General features: G+C 43.5%; 1 protein-coding gene across 7 annotated transcripts in view; it reads right to left on the bottom strand.

Moving 5' to 3' along the window:
• LOC135222004 (fatty-acid amide hydrolase 2-like) overlaps nt 1-22,395 on the bottom strand; it is a 351,694-nt gene that overhangs the window by 130,151 nt on the left and 199,148 nt on the right. For all 7 annotated transcript variants that reach the window (XM_064260114.1, XM_064260117.1, XM_064260115.1 and 4 more), the window contains one exon: nt 10,287-10,375. In XM_064260114.1, coding sequence (XP_064116184.1) covers nt 10,287-10,375 — 89 coding nt within the window. The remainder of the gene's footprint in view (nt 1-10,286; nt 10,376-22,395) is intronic.

The raw sequence follows: 22,395 nt of genomic DNA on the forward strand, positions 1-22,395 counted from the left end.
TAAAGCCAAAGAACTGGGGGATGGCTCAAGCTAATCTATAGTGGAGCAAATGAGCAGGGTAAGAATGGCATTAGTGTAGTCATGTTGGGGGAAATGAAGAATGAGGTGACAAAAGTTAGTAGAGAGAATGACCGCATTGTGAGAGAAAAATATTTTATGGAGGGGAAACAATGAACATCATTAGTGCTTATGCTCCACAAGTGGGCAGCACTAAGGAAGAAAAAGACCTGTTTTTGGAATGAAATGAATGAGGTAATGCAAGAACTGGAAGAGCAGGAGAGGATTGTAGTGGGGGCAGACTTTAATGGACATGTCGGAACTTTTGATATGGCAATAGTGAACATGTTCTTCAAAATGAAGAGGGAGCACTAGATAACATACAGGAGTGGCGGGTAGTAGCTGCACACAAGTAGATTACCTCCTTCACAATAGATCAAGACTGGTGGAAGTTATAAATTGTAAAGTTATCCAAGGTGACCATGTGGCCCCCCAGCAGTCTCCTTTGTATGGATTTGAAGATGAAAAGAGATAGGAATACAAAAACGAATGGGGTATTGAAAATCAAGTGGTATAAATTGTTAGGGAGGGATAATGATAAGAAGAGAGAGTTGGGGAGAAGAGTGCTGCGAGAGGTTGATCTGGGAATTGAAGATGTGGGAGAACAATGGGGGCATAATGCATCAGTGATTAGAAGACATGGAAAAGAGATACTAGAGGAAAAGGAGAGCTGGTGGTGGGGGGAGGAGGTGGGGGAAGTGGTGAAGGGTAAAAGGGAGGCAAAGAAGAGACTTGAAGAGTCACAGCTGGAGGAGGACAGAGAAAGATTAAGAGAATGAAACAGACCTAAAAAGGGTGGTAGCTCAAGCTAAAGCAAGGGCATATGAAGAGGTTTATAATGAACTGGAAACCAAGGAAGGGTTGAGTAAGATTCTCAAACTGTCAAAAGTAAGATATAAAAGAACGAAAGACATCACCCCTATTAAGCAAATGAAAGATAGGATTGGTAAGGTCATAAAAAACTAGTGTCTCGCATGTTGAAGATTTTGGGAAGAATAACAGATGGCAGGCTGAGAGAGGAAGTGAGAATAGGGAAGGAACAGAGGATTTATGGAGGGAAGCGGCACAACGGATGGAATATTTTGCATAAGGCAGCTGATGGAAAAATTCAGAGAAAAACAATGAGACCTGGATCTGGTATTCATAGACCTTGAAAAGGTAAATGAAAGAGCGCCAAGGCAAGGAATATGGAGATGTTCGAGGGATAGGATGGTGCCGGAAAAGTATGTCAGAATTATTCAGATGTACAGGAATGTGTATACTAGAGTGAGCAGTAGTGTTGGAGAGAGAGATGGATTTGAGATAGGAGTTGGATTACATCATGGGCTAGCACTTAGCCCATTCATCTTCAACATAGTTATGGATGTAATGACCAAGGATGTTAGAGAAGCAGTGCCATGGTGCATATTATATGCAGATGACATTGTGTTGTGTTCAGTGGGGAAGGAGGAGTTAGAGGGGAGGTTGAAGAGGTGGTGAGCAGCACTTGAGGAGAGAGGAATGAGAATAAGCAGACCAGAAACTGAATACATATATGTGTTCCAGTATTACTGAGGATGGTGGAAATAGCATAAGATCGGGTGGGGAAGAAATAAAGTGTACAGAAGTTCAAGTACGTGGGGTTCATACTAGAGGATAGCGGAAGCATGGCCCAAGAGGCGAGACATCGTATTCAGGCAGGATGGAATGACTGGAGGTCTGCATCAGGGGTCCTCTGTGACAAGAAGGTTCCTCTGAAATTGAAGGGAAAGTTTCATAGGACGGTGGTCAGACAAGTAATGCTGTATGAAACAGAAACAGCAAGTATGAAGAAAACAGAGAAGATGGATGTAATAGAAATGAGAATGTTGAGATGGATGTCGGGAGTAAGAAGGGAAAATAGGATTAGAAATGAGTATATAAGAGGATCGACAAAGGCTTCGATGGTATGGACACCTGTTACAAAGACAGGAACATCATGTTGGAAGACACAATGGAAATGGAAGTGCGGGGTACAAGGAAGAAGGGAAGACCAAGAAAGATGGTGTGATTGTGCAAAGGAAGATATGTTAAGGAAGGGTATTAATGAGAATGATGCACAGGACAGAAATCGATGGAGAAAACTCATTCATAATGGCGACCCCATGTAAAAATGGGTTAAAGCTGGCAAAAAGAAGAATGGGGCCTTATGGAGTCGTTGCTCCCCTTAAATAATAGAATGGATCTTTTGTCTTGGATAAACAGGAATTCAGCAACTATTAACATACTGGCCCAAAATACTGTATATACTCGCATATCATGCGACTTTTGAAGACCTAATTTTGGAGCTAATTTTAATGGGGTTGCATCATACATGAGATATAAAATTCAAGTATGTAATAATTACATATTAGTATCGTAAGATAAAATACAATCATAATGGATATGCATCTTTCCCATGGATCTTTTAAAAGGTTATTCTTTACTTCACTGCATCCAATAATATAATATGTATTTTCATATTACTATTTGTTTGTTTAATAAAATACAAACAATAGCAATCAATGTTTTGGTTTTGGAAATCACGAGAGGGTGATTGTGAGGTAAGTTTGTTTTGCTGTACTGAATTCAAATCAGAGCGACTTTCTTGCATCTAGTTAGTGCAAATGAATCTCAAGATACTCTATTTAATGGAACGAGGTTATTTTATGTTATACGAAGTGTTTTCAAGTGGAAATATCACTTGAAAACGTATCGTTTGTGAATGAAATTTACTTATTTTTTCCTTAGTAAATGGCGTTGAGGGCATGTTTATTGCGTAAACAAACAGACAGATTCCGTTTGATATTTTCACTTGATTGCATCAGAATACTACGAGCTTTACATATTTATCTTTAACTGGAATGAAAACAGTAAAATGTGTTCTTTCATGCCCAATAGTTTTGATTAAAACACATTTCTCTCAAATTTTGCTTACGATCGAGTTTGATGGTACCATACCGAAGTTTGCAAAAGTTTCATCCACGTTGCCAAGGCACGATAATAGTCATTAGCGAAAAAACATTCTTTCCTCAACTTCAGCTAAAACTTACAGATTAAATATAGCAGTATATACCCTTACTGATCTTTTTGCCACAGCGAGTAAGAATATATTAATGTAAAAATATACCGGTCATATTCTCCTTAACGTCATTTGTAACATAACTACAGTAATTTTTTACTATCGTACGACGGTTGAAATGCAAGCAAAAAGGCCGTTGTTATCGGATTTGGTTTTTCATAGCAAATCAGCTGTTTCTGGTTGCATGCATTTTCAAAAGTTTATAATTACTAACAATACTTTTGGCATTCTCTTTTACTTTTTAAAACAACTAGAAGAAGGGATAGATAAAGAGATAGAGGAAAAGGGGTTAGCCTAACTAAAAAATGGAGTAGCTAAAGAGGATGAAAAGAGGTTAACGTATTGTTATTTGGTCTCTTAAATTTAACTCACATGATATGTGAGATACGTGATAAAATAATTTTTTAAGGGTGAAAATTTGGGGGTCGCATGATATGCGAGATCGCGTGTTAGACAAGAATATACGGTACATTTATTATGAAATGTTTCTACAGTCCAAACATGTTTTCATAAACTATATAAAATTTATTTTTTCTTATTACCAATTATTTACAATTAACCCATTTGTGGTCACAAAATCGTATCACTTGGGGGCCCCCCAGAGTTTCATTCTGTGCTGTCTGGTCCGTGAACTTACAGAATATAGTGTAGATATGAATAAACTTACATTATAAGTAACTTAAGTAACAAGCTTGAGTGAAAATTAACTGTTTAAAAAATTTATAATTGTTTCAGTTATTACTGTGATTATAACAAGCCTCATTTTCTATTTAGTTGGGAAAATTTATGGCACCTTTGCCTAAGAGGCTCTACCATATGCACTTTCAGATTGAGGAATCTGTGAGGAATGAATGGTTCAGAAGCTTCTCCAACTTTGGGAGCTTTCTAGGGTGTTCTGTCTGGACAAAAAAAAAAAAAAAAAAAAAAAAAAAAAAAAAAAAAAAAAAAGGCACTATGATCTCAGATAGATATTGGAACCCATGATCTTATTTGTTATTAGCTTGATCATACTGATGGCAAGGTATAGGCTCCCAAATCCATCCCAGAGGTGCATTAGAGCAAATCCCTTTCAAGCTTCTGGAATCAAGAGTGGAGCAAAATGCTGGCAGCTTGTGACTGAGGATGGCTGTGAACAGATCCAGCACGAGGGTGCCCAACAGGGCCATCATTTGGACAAATTTGAATCTACAACACACAAGGAACTTTACCGTAAATTCAATCGAGTGGAGAAAAACCCTGTTTACGACACCAATCACAGTAGATCGACCCATTTGCCTTGGTAAACTGCATAGGTTGACTTCCTAAGACTGCTGGACATGTGCCCAGCTGACTTCTGAGAAAAGCCTCTCTCTCGGAAGAGATAGTTGATAGCCTCCAACCATGAAGAGACAGGGATTCTACTGACTGGTGGAACCTTTCTACATGGGGCTGACACAGGAGATGCCGCCAAGGTGGAATCTCCCTCGGAATCTCCAACAACAATGATAGCAAATCTGGAAACCATTCCGCCTGAAGCCACAGAAGGGCCACCAGAGTCATTCTGAGACCCTGTGAACCCAACAGCCTGTTCAGAACCTGACGGATCAAACAAAACGGAGGGAAGGCATACACCTCCAGGTTGTCCCAGGGATGTTGGAATGCGTCTTCTGCCAATGCCAAGGGATCTGGGACCACTGAACAGAACACTTCCAGCTTCCTGTTCTAACATGTCGCGAAAAGGTCCAGCATGGGTCTCCCCCAAATCTGGAAAAGCCTGTCCACCACCACTTGATGAAGGGACCACTCTGTGCCTAAGATCTGATCCTGGTGACTGAGTTTGTCTGTGACCACGATCCGTTTCCCTGGGATATACCTGGCTGAAAGTTCTACCGAATTGCTGATTGCCCACTGGTGAAGCTTGACGGTCAAGGCATTAAGCTGCTGAGAACCAGGCCTCCCTGTTTGTTCATGTAGGCTACCACCGTGGTGTTGTCCGACATGAGAACGACAGTGACCCTCTACCATCCCCCGAAACTCCTTCAGACCCAGGAAAGCCGCCTTCAACACCACTCCAAGATGTTGATATGCTGCTGCTTGTCCTCTAAACCCCAAACGCCTGAAGCGATGAGGCCGCTTAAGTGCGTGCCCCAACCTGCGAGGAAGGCGTCCGAGAACAGAAGGAAGTCCGGAGGGAGGGAGCGCAGAGGGACACCCTTCAATAGATTCTGGTCGTCCGGCCACCAACGAAGGTCTTCTCTCACTTTCAAAGACAGTGGGACCAAAAATAGGGGAGAGTCCCCCGCCGGAGACCAGAATTCCCCTAGTCTCCATTGCAGAGACCGAAGATGAAGACGCCCATGAGGGACCAGCTTCTCCAGGGAAGATAGCACTTCCAGAAGAACCTGCCACTGATGAGCTGACTGATGCGACTTTGAGAGGGAGTTGCGCACCACAGCCTGCAACTTCTCCAATCGCTGATCAGACGGGAAAACTCTCGCCACTGACGTATCGATGACCATGCCCAGGTAGAGAATCCTTTGAGTGGGTATGGGGTTTGACTTTTACTGGTTGACTAATATGCAAAGGTCCAGACAGAACCGAAGAAGACTATCCCTGTCTTGCAGCAGCTTTTCCCTGGAAACTGCCAAGACCAACCAATCGTCGAGGTACCTCAGCAAACAGATCCCCTGAGCATGGGCCCAACTTGACACGAGAGAGAAGACCCTTGTGAACACTTGAGGGGCTGTGGCCAACCCAAAGCACAAGACTTTGAACTCGAAGATCTTGTCCACCAAAGAGAAGCGAAGGAACTTCCTGGATGTGGGATGAATAGGGATTTGGAAGCATGCGTCCTTCAAGTCTATCAACAGCATGAAGTCGCCTTCCCTCACGGCTGCCAACACCGAGCGCGGGGTCTCCATCTTGAACCGTGTCTTCCTGATGAAGCGATTCAAGGTGGATAAGTCGATCACAGGCCTCCATCTTCCCGATGCCTTGGGCACCAAGAAGATGTGACAGTAAAACCCTGAGGATGGACGCACTACTTCTGCTATCACATCCTTGTCCAGCATTTTCTGCACCTCCTTCTGAAGAGCCAAGAACTTCAGAGAATCTGGGGGATACGTCTAGGTATCCCACCCGAAGGACATCTACCACCCACTTCTCCGCCGCGTAACACTGCCACTTAACCCAATGGCCAACCAGGCAGCCCCCCCACCCATGGCGCAGGAGAGGGAGAGGCACCCAACGTACCGACGGCGCCCAACCTACCGACGGCGCCCTTGACCTCTGCTCTTAGGGCCTCTTCTTGGTTTAAAGGAACGAGAGCGAAAGGAGTGTTGATCCTGAGACTTGGGCTGTGACGAACGTGAAGGCCCTGCCAAACTCGAGGTCCTTGATGGCCTACCTGGAGACTATCTCCTCGATTGCAGCTGGACCGGGGGAGGAGGGGGGGCCAAACTTCTCCGAGGGTGGGGCTCTGATTTAGACACAGCTTAGTGCACCAGACGGTCCTTGGTGTCAGCCCGACGTCGGTCTATTGCATTGTCGAGTTCGGTCCGTGGAAACAAAAATTGCGATTCTAACAGGTCACCGTTCCTCAAGGCTAGCGAAGACTCTGTGTCGAGCGACCTCTCCATCCTAGACAAAGCCGCGTCCCTCCTAACCAGAAGAAGATTAGCCCATAAATTGGCACTGAGGTGACCCAAATAAGAAAACGCCTTGCCCCCTCAATGCAAAAGACTGGCAAGCGAGGCAGCACTCACCAACCCATCAGGGGACCTGTCAGAAGCTATCTTGGCAATCACCACAGACTAGAGGTCCAGCCAAGAAACCGTCTGCAACATGGAGGCTGCCGTAGATTCCAAGGCTAAGGCGTCTTGCGGAGATAAGGACAGAGCCACTGACCTCACCTGCTCCAAAGTCAAACCCGGCTTCAGGCGAATGACGTCTGGGTTAAGGTGGCGTGACAACAAAAATGTAGAGCTCATAGCATAGTACTTCCTATGTCTTGTGAGAGGTGGGGGTAGGAGTTTGGTAGAGCCTCTAGAGTGAAGTGAACCGTCCCGGTCAGAAACAGAGGTGTTAACCTTCTGCAAGACCAACTGAACGTGCCCTGACAACGGCAGCTGGAGATGATTTGGGGTCCTAAGCAGCCCCCACCAAGGCTTCCAAGTAAGACGACCGATCCTGAGTCCTACTTTCCAAATTGTTGAACCCACGAATGAGATTAAGAACCTCCGAAAAGGAAGACAGAAACTCCTGCGTGTCCCTTTCTTCCTGTTTTGGCACCGGCGACCGACGACGAGAAGGATGTGTAGGCTCCTCTAATGCATTTTCTTCAACAAAATTCACAGAAGGGTTAGTAGGCAAACAATCTGCAATCTCTACTAGCCCATCTGGGCTGGGTCCAAGTGTCAGCCTCCAAGACGGAACAGGTGACTCCAGATGATCATGAACAGACACGGGCATGGCAGCCGTACATACGTGAGATGGGGGGGAAACTCGAGCACTCGAGATTGACGGAGAATCCCTTATAGTGGAAGACTTGGGAAGCAAGCAAACACTCCGGCTGCACCACATCCGTGCTCACTACCTTCGACCTCTTGACAGGCGCCTTCAGGTCTTTACAGCGACGAATAGGCCTGGGAGAAGAAGGAGCATACCATCGCGTGCACGGATGAGGGAGATTGCAACACGCTCACAATGTGCAAGGATGGGGTGGGGGGTGGGGTGGTTGCATGTACGAGATTCGGCAGCGAAGCAACCCCTTCAGAACACACATCACTAACACTGCCCGAAACCACAGCACTCTTGGGAACACGTCCGTGCTGTTTCTCCCTCGGCGGCGAAGGAAGGGCAAGGTCCTTAGCCTTCCAATGCCTAATACGCCAACAAAGCAGAGAGGGGGAAGAGGGAGAGGGAGACAGCACCAGCTTCTTATGCGCACTCTTCTCAGAAGGCGGGGACGAAGCAACGCGTTTCCTACCAGTCCTCCCAACCGATAAGGCAGCCAACTTTACATCTAAAACAGAGTCCAGCCTCTAAACCACCGCCTGGCATATGAGCTCGGACTGATGTGCCAGAGAAGGCTCCGAAGACAAGGAAGGGAGATGTTTCGAACTGGGCGGCAGAGATGACGTCATGGCTAAGAGAGGCGGCTGGAAGATACGTCGTCGATGAGAGTGACGTCACAAGCGATGGTGATGTCACGACCTCCCCTCTGAGCGAGGGGGAAAGAGATGCCACTGGTGGAAGAATACAAGGAACTATTCAATGGCCCCGTGACGACAACAACGGGGCTGACGCCCCAGCATCACTCCAAGACAAGGTGGCGGCAAACACCAGCGGAGCAATACAAGATGGCCAACTGCTCCCAACCATGGAGACGAGGCCGGGAGGGGGGGGGATGGCCTGGCTGGACTGGGGAGGTGGGGTGCGAGCCTCCTCAAAATGCGCTAGCAACCCTCCTAAGGACGGGGTACCCCCTAGCCCAAGCGTCTTCCAAATCGCAGCCATTTTGGACGCCTCCGACTCTGGAAGAGAAGAGAATGATGAAAAAACCTCACCCTTCTCGGGAACCGAAAAAACTCTCAAAGAAGAGGGGGCTACATTACAAATAATACCCTGGCGACCTCCCGATACTTCCATCGATGAATCAATGGAAGAAAAGGAAGGAGAAGCAGGGACAACACTACTATGGGGTTTGACTACTGCGGAAGACGAAACATCGGGAATAGGATTAAAGCCCTCCCAAGAAGGAAGAGTGGAGACTCTCCGACGTTCCCTCTTACCATAAAACTTCCTCACTGGTCCAAAGGCCATGCCCGGCATTCCGTACAAGGATTCGCAATCGTACAAAAATTGGAACGACACCTACTGCAAGTGATGTGAGGGTCCGTCGCTGACGAAGCCAAGAAACGAGAACACGGGAATCCAGGAATTACGGGGCACCAACGCTGACATCGAGAAGGAGCAGAAGAAGCCATAATATTAGGTAAAAACACAAACACACTAAAGGAACGAAACGGGCAAAAACCGGGAAGAAGGCCAAGAGAGGAAAAAACACAACACTCGTCCCAAGGCGGTAAAGAAAGACTGGCGTAGATGTTCGCCGTTTGACTACTCTTCACCCAATCTACGCATGTGTTGCCAGATACGACAAGATTCCTTGCTTTCATCTACTTTTTTACCAGATCCAGCTAGGCGCTAGAAATTATCCTATTGTTAAGAGCGAGGGTGTGTTCGCGTATGAACAATTCCATCATTTCTGAACCATTAGTTCTACTAAGGTGATTTTTTAATTACCTCACCCCATTTACATTTTTCATTAACTGTCTCCACCCAAAAGGGGTCAAGGCCACTCATCTGAACAAACTTGAATTCCTTTTGCCAAATGACATTTGGTGTCAAGTCTGGCCGAAGTATCTAATTCACAGCCTCTGGAGAAGAGGTCAAAAATATCAAAAGTTCATGGCAGGAACATACATGCATAAATATACATACATTCAACCACACATGCATATTTACAAAATTGAGCAAAATACACCAGAGCAGTTTCAAGATGGTATGAATCCTTCCTTCCTAACCAATCATACCACCTCTTTTCCACGCCACATTTTAATTAAAAGTACAAAGAATTTCACTGCAGCTGCATTACTAGTCACAGTATCATATACAAAATGAATGTACCCATTTTATAAAGAAAAACAAAGCGTTAAACAACAGGTCTCATACACACATCAAAAACTAGCAAGTTAAGTACTGTATGTACTATTGACATTTGCGACAAGTAGGAGAGCTCACTTAAGCAAGATTATACTCAAATCTTTTCCACCCACCAATGACTTGATTCTATGATACTGCACAATCACGCAATACTGCACTAGCCATTATAACATGAAATAATGCACTGTCAAATAAGCATTTGTAGTAGTATATCTTTCAAGTAACATACCTTTAACACGAAAACTGTCTTTAATAGTAAATGGGACACTAAGAAGCAAGATTATACTCAAATCTTTTCCACCTACCAATGACTTGATTCTATGATACTGCAAAATCACGCAATACTGCACTAGCCATTATAACATGAAATAATGCACTATAAAATAAGCGAAATAATACACTATCAAATAAGCATTTGTAGTAGTATATCTTTCAAGTAACATACCTTTAACACGAAAACTGTCTTTAATAGTAAATGGGACACCAAGAAAAGGCTTTTTTGCTGCTAATTCTTCCTCACTCATATGTCCTGATCTGTTGGAAAGTAACAGAAGTAAATTTATAGTTACATATATATTGTCTTAAATAGTAACATTACTCTACATCGTGGGTGTTTCCAACATCTTTTTTTCAATGTTTGGCTCTCAACATAGAGAAAATCCTTTGAGAGGGTGCTAAGACTAAACTACTCAATAATAATAACCACTATAGCTGGTATGCCAGCAAAGCAGGACTCCTCAGTAAACATCAGTTTTAACAGGGCTGTCAAATCCTAATCTGCACTGATGAAAAATTACATTTTTACTATAAAATATACAGGCAGTCCCTGCCTTACAATGGGGGTTCCATTCTTGAGAAGAGTCGTAAGCCACAAATCGCCTTAAGCCAGAAAATCGTACAAAATCTTATGAAAACCTTACTTTTATTGCTTAAGGTATATTAAAAACTGTGTAAACTGCATTTCTATTGCATTTTTCATATAAAAAACTTCAAATATTGATTATTTTGCATTTTTGGAGTCATATTTCTTCCATCAGATCAGTGTCATAAGCATCGTAACCCTGGAACCCACACCGTAAAACTGGAAATCATTTCTGATGAATATAATTGAAAAGTGCTGTAATCTCAGAAAGTCATAAGCCGAACCCGTTGTAAGCCAGGGACTGCCTGTAATATTATACTTACCAAGTAATTACATACATAGCTATCAGTTTTATTTATTCGAAGCAGTTTAGATTAAAGTTTTGTGGAAGCATAACCAATATTCTGTGTTCTGTGTAGGTGACACCAGTCTCGCCCCTAATAAGAGGGTTAGGAATGACTCAGCAGACAATAATCATTCCCTTTATGCTTATGTCCATCAGAAGGGAGAATGGAGGGCTTTGATCGTGCAATTACTTGGTAAGTATATATAAAATTACATTTTATCATAAAATTGTCATTTTTATATAAGTAACTTACCAAGTAATTATATAGCTGATTCCCACATTGACAAGTGGGATACATGGACATATTCTACACTAAAACATTAAGTTATGTAATGAATTAAGAATAGAAAAGCTGCTAGCATTGAATACAATGCATATTGTTCCTTGTTAGTCCTGGTTGGTGCTCAATTTAACCTGTAGTGGAGCGCAGTAAAGTCGGGGTCGACTCTACTTAAGGGGGAGCTTTGTAGCGGAGGAGTACTCCGATCAAGCCACGGAACTATTCAATGGCTAGCCAAACTTTCAAGGTGCCCTTTCCCTGGGTGCAGTACCATAATGAAAGACACGTAGATTATGTTGTCACCTACACTGAAGTAAAACCACAAGCCATCCAATAAAACTGTCAGGTGCTCTGGATACACTGTACCCTCCTGGCTCCTGAAACTTCAACACTTTCTTTACAACAAGGTGAAGGTATGGACAATAGGAGAGAATCCTATGCTTCCTTCCACAATACCATGCCATTAACTAAAATTTGCAAGGTATTGCCAAAATTCTAAACTTCTTAAAAACTCTCTCAAATCATGAGAAACAGAACGATCATACTACCAGTAGGTCGAAAGTCGAATGGACATAAGAGATATAGTATAGTACTTGAAAGCTAATGAGGTAGAGGTTGTTCTAACTTCTTTAGCTTTTGCTAAAAGGATGCAAATGCTTCTCCTAAATCTGTGTGCCTCAGAAGATAAAGCCCATTTGGAAGTAAAGGGCTAGATGTTCTAATCATAAGACAATAGGAGTTCTTGCCATAACACCCTGGGTTATAACTGGTCTGGGATTCTGTTTTTCTAGGAAATACCAGATCATCCAGCCAGGCAGAGAGCTCTCTATTCCTCTTCAGCACCAAAGAGTGCTTTAGGCTCCTGGAGAATGAGCTGGTGCCAGGCTGTACAGTGACCCCCTGGTTTTACACGTTTCTAATTTCTGTGGTCCAATTTGTCATGGATTTTTGTGGAACACATTACAGTGATACCACATTTGTTGAAAGTTTCCTAGGTCGAACATTCCGTTTTATTTAATGAAGTTTGAGAAAATTTTGTATAGTTTATCGAACAAATACTTATACTTTAAACTGACCAATTATCTTTTCTGAGCTCAGCCCGTGTCGCTACGTGAAATGTCCTCTTAGCACACATTTCTAAGGTAAATTAATGCTAACATACCAGAGAAAAAAGCTAAAATGGAATTGCCAGAATATTCTGGCTCGCTCACCTTATTAAAAGGTGTCGGTATGGTTTCTGGGGCGAGTGAAACCACTACCACGGGTCTCATACCATTTAGATTCATTCCTCTTCGAAATCCCTCTACAAGAGAGGGGCCGATACAAGGCCCACTCCCAGCTACAACTACTACTAGCGCCCCCAATGCTACCACCAGCGCCTCTACCGGTCATCCTTTTCGATAGCACCATCCAGTTTGCATGTGTTTTTCTAGATCTGTGTTTTTGTGCTTTCTTTCTGGATTTATATCACCATGGAACGTCAAGCCATCGCTGCATCTAAGTTAAGTACTGCTAGAAGTGTTCGACATGTTTTAGCCGGTCATGGGCCCGTTTAACCAATTTTATTTAGGTTATGAAGACGGCGTCCCCGACGGCTTTGTTACAGAGTCACCTTACGCGGCTCGCTCCACGTGTTTCATTATTTCGTGCTTCTTTCGGTCCCCTATACCGATGGTGCTTGAATATTTTAGCAGTACATGTTTTCCATGGTGATTTTGCAGTTTTGACGTATTTATTTTATTCATATCTTTACACGGGGGTTTCCTTGAGTTCTCACGAGCTCATAGCCTACATCGCTCCTTAGCTCAGTGTTCATGCATGCATGTTCCTTTGTATTTAGGTCTGTGATAGGCTCCTTTAGGACATACGTCCTTTCTTTTAGTTCTGACCACCCTGGCCACCGCCCTGCATTCCTACGTATCAGCTTAGGCCAGCTCCTTTGAGTCGCTAGTCGTCCTCCCTTCTTGGTTGGCCCGGTCTAGCTTCTCCAGGATTATTCTTTCTCTTATCCTGAATTTTTCTTCTTCCCCCGTGTTTCTGTTAGGATGTTTTTGAATTCATGCCTTTGAGACGGTTAGAGGTGGCCTAGGCCACCTCAGACCGCCTGGTCTGTCTTACCGCGTGACTCACACCACATCCGCGATGAGGCCAGGCGATCGCCGTGACCACCCTGCATCAGTCCCCCACGCTTCCTTCCCCCTCTAGGGGGGGGGGGGATCTGCTCGTTCCCGTTGTCCCTGGCAACCATCCGAGCTCCCTCCCTTCTTCCCCCCTCTCCACGGGGTGGGGGGATACGGGAATTACAGTGGTCCCCCGTATTCGCAGGGGATGCGTACCAGACCCCCCCGCGAATAGTTAGAATCCGCGAATGTTTGGAATCCCCCTCTAAAAATGCTCATAAACTCCTATCCTGAACATGCAAACACCAAAGTATCCCTAAAAAGACCATCCTTCATCAAATATACATAAAATATCCTACTATGGTTCATATTAATCTTTGAAATATTATTAATACTGTTTTAAAGTAAATCTTACATTTTATGGTTATAAATAAATACATACTATGTAAGTACTGCATGACTTAGTTACGTATGTGAAAATAATTCAGTCCCCCCATAAGTATTCAGTCATGCACGTTTTCTTTCATACTGTTACTATTTGAGACATCCATTTTCTTTTTACAAAGGGAGCAATTGTATGTGAAATCACAAATACCAAATGTCTACTTAAAGTATTATCCTACATCAAATATATCATTGAATTGGTATTATTAATACATATATTTCTCCAGAGAAGAGAGAAAGAGAGGACTGTGCAATTATGTTTGTCTGTCTATCAATTCTTTTGCTGAGAGCGAGAGAGACAAAAGGAAGAAATAGAAACACCAAATGTATGACAAGTATCTTGTGGAGAGAGAGAGAGAGAGAGAGAGAGAGAGAGAGAGAGAGAGAGAGAGAGAGAGAGAGAGAGATGAGAGAGAGAAGTTGTCCCTTTACAGTATTTAAAAGAGAGAAATGGAATGATTATTGTATTTAAAATACTCAAGATATGAATTTTGTACTTACGGTTATAGTATTATGGAAAATATTAATGATAAAACTTATTACATAACATGTCCATGAAAATGATCTCATCTCAGTTAAGAGAGAGAGAGAGCAGAGAGAGAGAGAGAGATGAGAGAGAGACGGAGAGAACGGAGATGAGAGAGAGAGAGAGAGAGAGAGAGAGAATTACATCAAACCATTAAATTCGTTGACCATTGTATGGCATTGTTACTTTCCCAGCTCCAAGCGTCACTGGAGTTATGAGGTAGGGAAATTTGATACAGAAAAAGACGAAGGGAAGCAGTTTTCATTTGAAAATTAGTTATCGTATTATTACTACTTCTATTATTATTATTATTATTATTTGAAAATAAAATAAACAAGTGCATTTACCATAAAAATTCTCTCATCTCAGTAAGAAAAAAGGGAGTTATCCTTACAAGTGAAATGGAAAGGTAATTTTCATATCTTTAAAATACTACCATTTTTTTTATGAATTTGTAATTATAGTTTTTATTATTATTATTAGGATTATTATTATTTATTAAATAACTGAAATTATCAATAAACATTTTACATACTAGTACCATAAAAATTCTTTCATCTCGGTGAGAGAGAGAGAGAGAGAGAGAGAGAGAGAGAGAGAGAGAGAGAGAGAGAGAGAGAGAGAGAGAGAGAGAGAGAGAGAGAGAGAGTGTTATCTGTTTATCTCTCTGTTCTCTCAAAAAATACTTATAACACTTCCTGCGAAAGAGAGGGAGGGAGTTACCACTATGACACATTATTATTTTGTGTGGCAAAAGAGAGAGAGAGAGAGAGAGAGAGAGAGAGAGAGAGAGAGAGAGAGAGAGAGAGAGAGAGAGAGAGAGAGAGAGAGAGTGTGTGTTTATCTCTCGTTCTCTCAAAAAATACTTATAACACTTCCAGCGAAGAGAGGGAGGGAGTTACCACTATGACACATTATTATTTTGTGTGGCAAAAGAGAGAGAGAGAGAGAGAGAGAGAGAGTTAGCCTTAATTAAAAGTGACATGGATAGATTAGTATTGTATTTCTTTAAAATACTATCACATAATATGAATTTTGTAATTACAGTTATCATTATTATTATTATTATTATTATTATTATTATTATTTGAAAGTATTAAAATCATATAGTACAAGTACTACAAAAAAATCTCGAGTCTCAGTAAATGAAGAGAGAGAGAGAGAGAGAGAGAGAGAGAGAGAGAGAGAGAGATGAGAGAGAGAGAGAGAGAGAGGGGGGGGGGGGGGGGAAATTTCATGAGCACTTGATGGCAACAGCACAAACAGCTCCTTCCTTCCCCCTCCTGTCACTTAACTTGATACTATGACAGTTTTAGTACCTGGAGTTAGAGAACGAAGACTGGGATTTCCTTCATTCTTCCATAATTTTTTAAATTTATAAGCTAAAATCTTACTAATTCACTATAGTATTTTTTTAATGAATTGATATTATTGCTGTATAAATTGATATTAATATTTGAAAATAGTAAATCATTTATTTATCATACAAAAAAATATACATCTTTGTAGGAGAGAGAGAGAGAGAGAGAGAGAGAGAGAGAGAGAGAGAGAGAGAGAGAGAGAGAGAGAGAGAGAGAGAGGGGGGGGGGGGGGGGAATTTCATGAGCACTTGATGGCAACACAACAGCTCTTCCCCCTCCTGTCACAGAACTTGATATATCTGACAGTTTTAGTACCTGGAGTTAAAGAAAGAAGACTGGGATTTCCTTCATTATTCCATAATTTTTTAAATTTATGAGCTAAAATCTTACTAATTCACTATGGTATTTTCTTTAATGAATTGATATTATTGCTGTATAAATAATATTATTTGAAAATAGTAAATCATTTATTTATCATACAAAAAAACACTCTCTTTGTACTAGAGAGAGAGAGAGAGAGAGAGAGAGAGAGAGAGAGAGAGAGAGAGAGAGAGAGAGAGAGAGAGAGAGAGAGAGAGAATTATTATTTTTACTTTGTGATATAATTTAAACTTATTAAACTTACTAATACAGTATTAATAAAAATAAATATTTGAAAATTAGTAAATCATTTTTGTATCATAAAAATGTATTTAGTCATGAAAATAAACATCAAAATATACTAATTAGTGATTATTTTCGTCGGAAAATTCCGCGAATGGGCGAGTCCGCCCCCAAATAATTTCTAGATTGGTTCCAAAGAAAAATCTGCGAATGTGTGAGTCCGCGAATCCGGAGAACGCGAATACGGGGGGACCACTGTATACGGGAATGTGAAGACCCACAGGGAAGGCAACCCACTACACCCGATCATCAGCCAAACGCCCGGCCCCGACTTACGCCCTGGCCAAACACCTTAATAAAATTCTGACTCCATTATCCCCTCCAGGTACTGCCTCACCTCATCGGTGGAATTTTTGCAGAAGATCCGCAACTCCTCCAGTGCAGGAACCATGGCTTCCTTAGACATTGAGTCCCTACTCACTAACGTCCCAGTCGACGAGACGATAGGGATCATCATGGAGTGGGTATATAAGAATCCCGATATGAGACCCCCAAACATCCCAGAAGATTCGTCAAGAACCCTGCTGGATATCTGTACGAAGAGAGCCCCTTTCACCACTCACCAAGGACAGATGTACCGCCAAAAGGTCGGCGTAGCGATGGGGTCCCCCTTAGGAGTCCTCTTCGCTAATTTCTACATGGGTGAAGTGAAAGAAAGGGTCTTCTCACAGCATTGATGTCCCCGCACATACGGATGCTATATAGATGACATCTTTGTGCAAGCCGACTCCGAGGATGAGGTAGAAGCCCTTCGGCAGCAGTTCCTGCATCACAATGCACTCAACTTCACCGTCAAGTACAGCAGCAGCAATGATCAGCTCCACTTCCTCAACATCCTTGTCACAAAGACGAATCACAAGTTGGCAACTACAGTTTATACCAAAGCTACCAACCTTGGACTTTGTCTAAGTGGAGATAGCAAGTGTCCTGCGCGGTTCAAGACCCCACCGTCAGGGCCTTCGTCAGGAGGTCCCTCTCGCACTGTTCGACGTGGCAGGACACGCAACTCGAACTCAACTGAACATCCCATACTCTGATCAACAATGGGTACTCGAATAAACTCGTAAACTGAGAAACACGAGCCGCACTTGAAGTGGTACATGACGGAGGAAGAGAGAAGGAACATTCCACCCCCGGAGGATATAAAACTTTTCTATAAAGCCTTCATGCACCACCAATACAAGGAGGACGAAGCAGCCATGAAGAAAATAATAGAGGAACACGTCCGCCCTATGGAGGATGGGAAGAGTGTGTCCCTCATTATTTACTACAAAAATCAGCATACAAAGGACCTCCTGATGAAGAACAACCCCTCCCGCCTGTACGAGACCCCCTAAAGCAGTCCAACGTTGTCTATTGATACGTATGCCCCACCCAAGGATGCCCTGCGGTTTACATCGGCATGACGACGATGTGCCTGTCTAAAATTATCTCTTGCCATGCCCAGGAGGGCGCCATTAGGCAGCACGCCCTTGCAGTACACCAAAAAGACATCAAGAGAGACGACATCGTCAGGAATATCAAGATCATCGGGAGAGCCCCTGACCCAAGACGTCTGCGTCTCTTAGAAGCGCTGCTTATCCTCAAACAAAAGCCTCCCCTTAATACCACTCAAGAAGTGTTCCTGATACCGAAGTGCGTGAGGAGGACCACACCCCTCCCCTGCACCGAAAGTACCAGCGCACATGAAACAAACACCGGACATGAAGCGCATTATGAGAATAATACCAGGGGTGACGTCACGCAGGTAGAAGCCAATCAAGAGGCTCCCGGTGATATCCCCCGCCTGAGAAGGTATGCAAGACTCGTAAATGCCCGCCGTATGAGTCACCTTCCCAGTAACCAATGAAAACCCAACCTGCCGGAGAGGTGCTCAAGACCGTACTCAAGAGCCTGCAACATCACGATATAAGAAGAAGGACTTGCCACTGGAATTCAGTCCCTCAGTAGTCATCGCTTGATAATGTCCTGTGGATCAGGAAGAAACATTGCGTTGGAGAGAGAGAGAGAGAGAGAGAGAGAGAGAGAGAGAGAGAGAGAGAGAGAGAGAGAGAGAGAGAGAGAGAGAGAGAGAGAGAGAATTGTATAAGCAATAATAAACCAAATGACTCAACTGAATTTTACCATGCCCTTTGGTGCGTTGCTCGCCAGTCTAAGCAACAACGAGAAAGCCGTCATCAGAAAGATAGAGAAGACTCTCTACGAGATTAATAGTGCTGAAGCATCAGTCATTTTTAACAAAACATATCTACGAGAGGGTCTCCTTCCAAAAAATAATAATAATAATAATAATAATAATAATAATAATAATATAATATACTTTATTAAAAGTAATGGCTACTTCAGCAGCATTACACTTGTAGAGATTCTTCTCTATTTTCCGAATAGCGGCTTTTTCCGTGCTTACTTAGACGGCTAGTAGAGTGCCTATGGAGGTCATGATCAAATACAAAGTCAAAATTGGTGTATATATTTGAATTTTACAGATAAACTATGATACTATAGTTATCAAAGTCATTAACGATATATATATATATAGTATGTCTCTCTCTCTCTCTCTCTCTCTCTCTCTCTCTCTCTCTCTCTCTCTCTCTCTCTCTCAGCAAGCGAGCTTTCGTCTGGAGCTGCCAGACATCCTCGGGCTGGGAAGCTGAGGGTGGACTGATCTTGGAGCGGTGTCCGTCCTCGTTTATATTTGGAGTTGACAGCAGGGGGTCTGCCCCATGCTGATCTACTATTGGCTGGTGGCGGTAGGTCTTCGTTTTCATTGGTGGCTTGAACCGGGTCTCAAGCCACTTTCCACGCGTTGATGGTTGCGATACTGTAAGTCCTGCAGCCGCCTTGACCTCCTTAGCAGCGCGGTTACGTCGATGGGCGTTTCGCTATGCTGCGGGACGTCACGGCTAACTTGATTATGGTTGGCTACAGGAGTATCTCGTTCGGGGGCATTGTCTTCCGTGGAGTAGTCGTGCTCGGTGGTGTCATTGTTGGTGGCAGGTCTTCTCATACTCGTAGGGAGGAGAAATTCTTCCTGCGTCGTATTTAGTGTAGGTTTCACTTGCTGGATGAGAAGCGCCTCCAGCAGGCGTAACTGACGGGCATCAGGGGCCTTCCCAATGATCTTCGTGTTTTGGATGATCACATCCCAGGAGATGGCATTTTGATGTTTGGTGCGTGCGTGATTCTTGATAGCCCCCTCTTGGGCGTGGCATGAGAGTCTCTTCGACAGGCGCATGGTAGTCATACCAACGTAGGCGCCGCTGCAACCGCGGACTGGGCATGTATAGTGGTACACCACATGCGTCTGCTTCAGGGGGTCTCATACCTGAGGAGAGGGGTTATTTTTCATAATAAGGTCACACGTCCTCCGATTCTGGTAGTAGATAATTAGGTCGATATTTTTGGTGTCGTCGGTCGGGGATACATTTTCAGAAATAATTTTCTTGACCGAGTCCTCTTCTTCACGGTAATGTGAACTCATGAAGGCTTTATAATACAGCTTGATATTATCCTGGGTGGGGGCGGGGCGGGGTTGCAGGCTCTCACTACCGTTACCATTTCTCCAGGGCTGTACGGACTTCTTCATGAACTTATTAATTTATTTGAATACCCGTTATTGACGAGTACTTGGGAGGCGCGGTCGAGTCCTGATGAGTGTCCTGCCAGGTCGGCGAGCAGTGGGAGAGGGCTCTCCTGATGAAGGCCCTGACGGTCGTGCTTTTGAATCTGGCGGGGCACTCTCTGTCACCATTGAGGCAAAGTCCTAGGTTGGTTTTCTTTGTGTAGACGGAAGTATGGAGGCCGTCTTCCGTCTTACTCACAAGGACGTCGAGGAAGGGGAGCCGATCGTCGGTGCTGTATTCAACCGTGTAATTCAGCACGCTGCACTGCTGAAATGCCAGACGGAGGGCTTCTACCTCATTCTCGGCGTCGACTTGAACAAAGATGTCGTCGATATATCGTCCAATATCTGCGGGGTTGCTGCATCTAGCGAAGAATCTTGTTTCCTCCACGGTTCCCATGTAAAAGTTAGCGAAGAGTACCCCCAGTGGGGAGCCCATCGCTACGCCGTCCTTTTGGCGGTACATCTGGCCACGGTGGGTGGAGAAAGGGGTCTTCTTCGTGCAAATCTCCAGCAGCGTACAGAGCGAGGCTTCGGGTATGTTGAGGGGCGCCGTTGACTGACTCCTGTACACACGCTCAAGGATGATGTCAATGGTTTCGTCGACAGGCACGTTCGTAAACAGGGACTCGACGTCCAGCGAGGAGATAATCCCAGTGCCAGGGGCGTCCTTGATGACTTCTAGGAATTCTACTGACGACTGCAGGCTATACCGACTCGGGACGTAGGGGGTCAAAATTTGGTTAAGATGTTTAGCCAAGGCGTAAGTAGGGGCGGGGCGTCAGGCTGATGATCGGCCAGAGGGGGTTTCCTGGTTTGTGAGTTTTATGTTACGTATAGATAACCCAGGCTGTAGTCTCCTTGTATGGGCGGGAGGTGGACAGCGTTAGTCGCAGCATTCACTACACTGATGACCCGTTGGCCTCCCTCTTGATGTCGGTTGGCCGGGTTTCTTGTCAGGCGCTCAAACTTGCTCTCGTCGGACAAATGGCATCCAGCTTCTCATGGTATTCAGCAGTGGTCAATCAAGACGAAGAAGGCTGCCGTCTTGTCCACGCGTCGCACCGTGATGTTCTCTTTCTCTTCCTTAGTTCCTTCGCCGCTTTCTTCATCTCCTTGGTGAGGATCCCGCGTGGAGTGCGAGCCCCTCTCCGTAAGGCTTCAGGCAAGTAGGAGGGGTTGAAGGGCGTCGGTAGTTCTCACGATGCTCCGGGCTTCGAGCTGCTGGATGGAGTCGAGGAGCAACTCAATTTAGAGTTTCTTGTCGTGAGGTCTGGGTCTCGAAATGAAGTGGCAATTAAGACCCAGCTTCAGAAGGGCGTCTTGATCGGGGGTGGGGTCGTAGTCAGTAAGGTTAATATATCCTTGGGTTCGTTCAGGGACGCGGAGTTTGCCGCCGTTCAGGGAAATGAGCTTACGAAGGGCACCTCTCATCCGTTGCTTCATGTCGTCCTCCTGAAGGCGGGCGGGGACTGCCTGTATATGTATATTCATATTACTATTTGTTTGTATTATAAAATACAAGCATGGCAATCAATGTTATGTTTTGGAAATCAGCTGAGGGCGATTGCGAAGTATGTTTGTTTTGCTGGGTTGAACTCTAATCAAAACAACTTTCTTGCCTCTAGTTAGCGCAAATGAATCTCAAGATACTCTATTTATATGAGACAAGGTTATTTTACGTTATAAAAAGTGTTTTCTTCAAGTGGAAATATTACTTGAAAACGTATCGTTTGTGAACAAAATTTAGTTATTTTTTATGTTAGTAGATGGTGCTGAGGGCATGTTTATTGCGTAAACAAAAATCAACATTCCGTTTGATATTTTCACTTTATTTTATCAGAATACTACGATCTTTACGTATTTATCTTTTATTGGAGTGAAAACAGTAAAATGTGTTCTTTTCATGCCCTATAGTTTTGATTAAAACACGTTTCTCTCAAATTTTGTTTATGGTCGAGTTTGATGGTACTATACCAAAGTTTGCGAAAGTTTCATCCACGTTGCCGACGCATGATAATAATCGTTAGAGTATCAACATTCTTTCCTCTACTTCAGCTAAAACTTACAGATTATATTTAGCAGTATATACGCCCTTGCCGATCTTTTATCCATATCGAGTAAGGCTATAATACTAATATCGTGCATCAGCAACATGGATATAACTCCAGTAAACTTATGCCCTCAAACACAACCGTAGATAAAATTGAGAGAAAATTATTTTAATCAAAACTTCAGGGCTTGAAAGAACACATTTTACTGTTGGTTTCATGCCAATAAAAGATAACTAAAGTAACGGTAAAGTTTGTACTACGATGAAATGAAGTGAA

This window comes from Macrobrachium nipponense, chromosome 3 (assembly GCF_015104395.2).
Source record: "Macrobrachium nipponense isolate FS-2020 chromosome 3, ASM1510439v2, whole genome shotgun sequence".
NCBI classification, from domain to species: domain Eukaryota; kingdom Metazoa; phylum Arthropoda; class Malacostraca; order Decapoda; family Palaemonidae; genus Macrobrachium; species Macrobrachium nipponense.